At 35.1% G+C, this 6,568-nt stretch overlaps 1 protein-coding gene across 1 annotated transcript; it reads right to left on the bottom strand.

Moving 5' to 3' along the window:
• Positions 1–2,917: 2,917 nt before the first annotated feature.
• LOC145241337 (A disintegrin and metalloproteinase with thrombospondin motifs 1-like) lies at positions 2,918–5,478 on the bottom strand. Its single transcript, XM_080104182.1, has one exon. The coding sequence runs from the start codon at positions 5,402–5,404 to the stop codon at positions 3,449–3,451; it is 1,956 nt and encodes a 651-aa protein (XP_079960308.1). The 5' UTR covers positions 5,405–5,478; the 3' UTR covers positions 2,918–3,448.
• Between the last annotated feature and the right edge of the window lie 1,090 nt (positions 5,479–6,568).

Genomic DNA, 6,568 nt, shown 5'->3' with positions numbered 1-6,568 from the left:
GATGGCACAAACTAACCAAACCTCTACTGATATCTTGAGGAGGTTATTTCCACCACCCAAATTCTTGTGTGGACCGATGATCGTTGCTAGAAAATAATGGTAAGTGGATGTTGTGATAACGGAAAACCATTTCCAGAGGTTATCAAAAGTGATGCGTAACATAGCAGTTACAAACAAACAAAAGAAATAAATAAATAAAAATCCGGGTCAGTATTTTTATTTTATTTTTATTTTTTATTATTTTTATTTTTTATTTTATTTTATTTTTTTTTATTATTTTTTTCTTTAAACAAAAGTTTTATTACCTTTACTTTCCCGTTTCGACACCGCTTAAAAAGTTGCTCGCCATCGTCCATCTCCCCTGGTGTATACTTTTCTTCTCCAATCTTGCGCTAGCCTTAGCCATCCATTTCTCGCCTGCAATTTTATATCTCTATTTTTTCGATGCCTTTTTTTCTTCTCGAGCACACTTCCAAATTTGCATATGCACGTTTTTCGGCTACTGTTGCTGCTAATCTCTTTGCAAGCCAGCCATCCTTTGCTGCTGTTGATATTTTCCCACGCGCTCGTATGCACTATCTTACAGATGGAGAGCACTGAAAATCCGGGCAGACTTACTGTCGCCCAGACGCCAGGAAATAAGTGAATAATCTCTGATGATGACCTGTAATGAAAACTCCTAGTGAATACAAATAATAATAGGAGAAATTGGAATAAAAGGGAATACTGAGACCATACAATGGGTGGCAATGATAAAACGGCTGAAATCTTGGGGGAAAATCCTTGAATGCGGAAACGAAATTTCATAAACTACAAACAGTAAGCAGACACCTGAAAAATGTAACAGAAGTCTTAAAAAAAAAAAAAATTCAACCTCGGCTGAATACCAGCTGTTGCGATAACGCAAAAATTATTTGCAAGGTTATTGAAAGAAATGGAGAGTACTGGAAATCGGGAGAGACTTGCTGTAACCCAGACTCCAGGAAACACTGCCGATTATTATCAGTGAATAATAATAATAATAATAATAATAATAATAATAATAATAATAATAATGTAGACTTTGCTGTCACAACTGACCACAGGATAAATATCAAAGGAAAGGAGAAGCGGAGCAAATACACAGAGCTAGCCAGAGAGCTGAAAGGGATTTGGATGATGAAAAAAATCAAAATAATACCCATAATAGTAGGAGCACTAAGAACAATTACGAAAAACTTTGAGAAGAGAGTGGGAGAAATTGGAATCAGAGGAATGGCTGGAAAAATGCAACGAATAACAATAATGAAAACAGCTGAAATATTAAGAAAAACCTTGAATGTGAGGACTAATACACATGAGCCACATATGCGGGCCAGACGAACTGCTGCAGAGATAAAAGATAAAGCATTACATGGAACAAAGCACATTGAAGCTGCACATCTATAAGCTCGCTATTATCCAATCACCCTCCTCCCCCACAATTAATGCCAAATAGTCGAAAATGCTGAAGAGAAAGCACTAACCATACCTCCGCTGGACAAATGCCAAGAGAACTGGTACCTTTGGGAGGCTTATTGCCACTCACTCCAGTAGTGACAAATGGCCGCTGCTAGTGAGAAATCAATGGTAAGCGGTCGTTGCGATAATGCAAATTCATTTGCGAATGTTATCGAAAGAGGTGGAGAGTACTGGAAATCTGGGGAGACTTGTTGTCATTCAGCTTCCAGGGAACTCCACAGGTTGTTTTCAAGGAAACATCTTTGATGACCTTTGTGAAAGCTCCTTGTGAGCCAATAATAATAATAATAATAATAATAATAATAATAATAATAATAATAATAATAACAACAACAATAATAAAATAATAATAATAATAATAATAATAATCATAGTCATAATCGTAATAATAATAATAATAAATAATAATAATCATAGTCATAGTTATAATAATAACAACAACAACAAAAACAATAATAACAACAATAGCAATAATAATAATCATAATAATAACAATAATAATAACAACAAAAACAATAATAACAACAATAGCAATAATAATAATCATAATAATAACAATAATAATAACAACAACAAAAACAATAATAACAACAATAGCAATAATAATAATCATAATAATAACAATAATAATAACAACAACAATAACAATAATCGTAATAATGATAATAATAATAATAATGATAATAATAATAGCAAGACATGCATAACTTTTAAATCAACAAATATTTATTTACAGACAGATAATGTACATGAATGCGTGCGCATAAAGGTATGTAAGTGCGTACATCGAGTTTAGCTGTCATATGTTCAGTATATCATATGTTCAGTATATCATATGTTCAGTATATCATATGTTTATCGTATATCGTATGTCTTACAGCAAAAGTGTTTATGCAAGAGAAAAGTTTCCGTTACTGTTAATACGAAAGTGTGCATTTCAAATAGATGTTGTTGGAATCCATTTTTTTTTTCAAGGTGACATGTGGAGATAAAGTTCTCGTTGGAGGATGAAGTTTAGTCGGGAAATCTGAAATATTTTGATGTGAAGTCGTCAATCAGGGAGTGAGTACTGTGTCCCTGATTGACGACTCCACGTTAAAATATTTCAGATTTCCTGACTGTGTGTGTGTGTGTGTGTGTGTGTGTGTGTGTGTGTGTGCGTGCTTGTGAGAGAGAAAAAATATGCTTTTTCAATCATATTTCACTATTTATTTATACAAATCCTTTTATTTATGAAGCTCGATATGTATTAAATTTAATAACAGAGCATATGAAAATGGATGACAAAACAGCTATATTCAAAATTCCAAGATTTCATTCACCTTACCATTTATTTCAACATATATAGCTATTTTGTCATCCATATATATATATATATATATATATATATATATATATATATATATATAAGTGTGCCGTCAATAGCAGTGTAGAAACTTTAAGATTTTGCGCGCTATGCTCCGATTGGTTAAAAAGAAAAGATTCGTGAGCCTTCGTCTAGGCCTGCGTACTTCATTATACAACTTGTCATCGCCAAGTAAGTATCTAAGAAAGCAGTAATATTATTAACAGCAGCAGCAACGACGATAGCAGTACTAGTAACCATATGTAGTCGTATCGAAATAATAAAATTTATTTGTTAGGTTTCTGCTGATTATCCAGGTTCTTTTTTGAACAAAAGAGATAAATTTTATAACAATTTCTCCGTTCTGTACCGGTGTTGCATTTGGGAAATATTTAATATGGTAGGACCAGCTTCAATGGTTTAAAAGTTCTAATTGTCAATTTTCTTTGCTTTGCTGTCATCTCAGATCTTGTCCTTTATACGTTACGCGGCCACACCGTGCATTAGCAAATTGGCCGGTTCTGCGCATGCGCAATGAACTGATAATAGAACACAACTGGAATACAATTCCAGGGGAGTGTACGTCTATTTGTCCAAAATGTGTTAGTATCGGGTATGAAATATTAGTTGGAGAAGAAGCAAAACTAGTGGGCGGCAAATTTCGAACGGTTCGCGATTAGCTGAAGAGGGTTTGGGCATCAAATAGCAGGTTCCGCAACAGTCATGTGTGACCTGCTTTTTGCTGTAATAGAAGCAATCTCTTTCCCAACAGTCGTCCTTTCTGTCGCCATACTCGCAGTCAGGAATACCAGTACGGAAATATGCACAACTCCAACAGCATTGCTTACGGATTTCGTCGTTGTAACAAAGATGGCCGATACTATATGAGATATCCTTACAGAAATAAATCTTATCAGCCAACCTCACTGATAGATTTCTATTGCCTAACCAACAGTCTCGACTTATATCTGGAGCTTCTGAGTGACTTCGACAGCGTCCGTTGTGGCACCACATTTTCGTGCCACATGAAGTGCCTTCCAACGCAGCAATACCCTTGCACGTACCGTTGTCTGGGCATAGCATGTTGGTGCAGATGTCCGTGCGGCCCCGAAATAATTCTTTTTCACATTGGTATATGTTTGATGTGCTGCCAAATTTGGCTAAGCATTGTTCGTTAGCTATAAATCTCTGGCCCGGTTGCATCAGACGGGCGTCATTAGGAGATGGCAGAGTGGACGAGCTACTCATACATGTTCTTAACAGTATTTTACTTCTCAGGATATTTTGCAGTTGATTCTTCGAGCAAGATGAAAACTTAAAGACATTATTTAAATTGCCATTTTTCAAATTTCGAATATCAGTCGACATAATAAATCGGTCTTTGGGGTTGCATGCGTTGTCAAAGCCATCAAAGTTGATTCCAATATTGTATGCTATGAGTTGAGTAGCCGTTAAACTGAAAGTCGCATCGAACTTTTCTTGGATAACACTGAGGCGCTTGTCTGTACAAATTCCTGCCTTCCAAGTGTAACCATTTAAAAATGGCGGTCGTGTATTTACGAGGTAACGAGTAACCAGTATTATATGATCAGCAGTAAGAAGGGAACTATGAGATTTATCCAGCCATTTCTTAAATTCTTCCAGTGCTATCGTTGGATTTGTAACACTACCATTTCGCGGTCTGGCCCAGTTTGACACATTGCTATTGTTGGAATAAATTAATAAAGAATATTTGATTTTGATGTCGAAATCTTTCGTAAATGTATTCTGAAATATACGGTTTATGATGAGCAAGATATAGGAATAATATTCTTTTATGATAAAGTTGATCTTTGGGAAACCCAACTTCCACTTGGTAGGCATGATTCTTAGAAAAAAGTCTATGACTGTTGAATCAAGCATAATTCCAACATCGATGACATATTTATATTTCGGTATCGTGCGCTTCGATCGAATATACTTCCGTTTTGAAAAGTTGAGAGAAGGCGCTGACGATAATTTTAAAATCCGATGTGGATAGCATGACTTTTTATTACGAGATAAAACACTTCCGTTTTTGTTCCACTCACCCTGTGTCGGCAGTGGCAAAATCGCCCATAAAGTATCATTCAGTTGTAGAATACCGGAAAGTTGGTACTTATGCTTGGAATCGGCTGCCAAGTAGTACGTACAGACAACTGCGCTGTTTTGGCTTCTGTATTCGCCCTGAGATACAAAATCGCTTTCTTCTTTGACCTCATCGATGCGAGTCGCGTGTAGTTCCCCTTCTTTCATATAAAACACGGGAATGTCAAGGTAACCCGGTTCGCGAGTCACTCTTTTTAATTGATATCGAATAATTTCGCTGTTTAAACGAAACGTGAAATGTAGAGACGTTTCGTGTGAACAAAGCTTTTCTGTTTCGATTGCGTCTCTATCATTTCGCCATTCGATGCAGACCTTCACGTCTTCCGTCCGAAGCCATTTACTGACCGAATGTGTGAAATAGTTTGACAGGAAGCAAAAGAAAAACAAACAACTATAAAGATTATAAGACGACGGTTTCACCCAAAAAGACATAATTCACAGGGAATTTAATATGCAAATGAATAATTTATCAACGTTTATGTTTACTCCAAAGTACACTCATTAAACAGATTGACGTCACAATTCAACTTAATGGCGTCATTTTAGCAAATCCGTTGACGTAACTCACACGCAAAAAAGTAAATAAATAAATAATATATAAATAATTCCAAGCAACCATTATTTAAAAGTTTCTACGTCTTGCCATGTAGATATGGTGAACTTTTATTCAGCCATTGGGCTCCTCTTCCGGAACGAGACGACATAACAAGTAAATGTTGACGGGTTTGACCAGGTAATTGTCATTATAGATAATTGTTACCGGTCATCAGTGCCGCTTTGGCGTTCAAAAATAATTTTACTTTGTGTTGTATGCAACCCTCGTAGGGGGGGGGCAGATAAATAAATAAATAAATAAATAAAATCATGGAAAATTGTTTTCCACCTGGTATAGCGCGTTAGCACATCATCCAGTTCTCCCGAAGGACTAATTGAATTTTGCTTTGAAAAAAAAAAAAAAAAAAAAAAAATCTTTTAACAAACAAATCATAAAAGAAAAGAAAATACAAATATATCTGCACCCTTGCAGCAAGGAACAGTATAAAAGATATATATATATATATATATATATATTCGCATGCCATAATTAAACTTGCGAGATCAGCCTTGTAATGCCTACTACGATATCCCATTAATCGCTTTAACTCGTTTAAAAATGATTTTCTGGCGGAGTTGTACACCCCCCCCCCTGCGTAATTTCTATACTGATAGGGTTTTCGGAATTTTTTCACTGGATTATTATTGATTGGACACTAATTAACCAGATTATGAAAAGAAAATTGAAAAAAAAAATCATTATTTCGGCATTTGAAAGGGGTGCTCACTTTGTAGTTACAACGTTCTGGTCAATCAGTCATCCATTTTGTAACCAATACAAACGCGGGTATATCAAAACCATAGAAAGTAAAAATGACATGAGTCTACCGCATTTGTAAGTCAGAAATATTTTTGTTTCTCAAAGAAAAAAAAAGATAGAATGAACATGATTCTTTTTTATTTTTTTTTTTTATGAAAATAAAGTTTCGAGTTTTATTTTATTATTTATTCTTTTTTTATACTTAGTTTTTGGGTTTGTATTAATGTACACATAGATTCGAA

Source organism: Euprymna scolopes, chromosome 20 (assembly GCF_053919585.1).
Source record: "Euprymna scolopes isolate OS-2025 chromosome 20, ASM5391958v1, whole genome shotgun sequence".
Classification (NCBI taxonomy): Eukaryota; Metazoa; Mollusca; class Cephalopoda; order Sepiida; family Sepiolidae; genus Euprymna; species Euprymna scolopes.
Note: the sequence above shows the minus strand (reverse complement) of the source record. Positions and strands in the feature narration are given on the sequence as shown.

Excerpts from the sequence above, each read along its gene's own strand:
- LOC145241337 (XM_080104182.1), bottom strand. The coding sequence starts at position 5,404 with ATGTCTTTTTGGGTGAAACCGTCGTCTTATAATCTTTATAGTTGTTTG.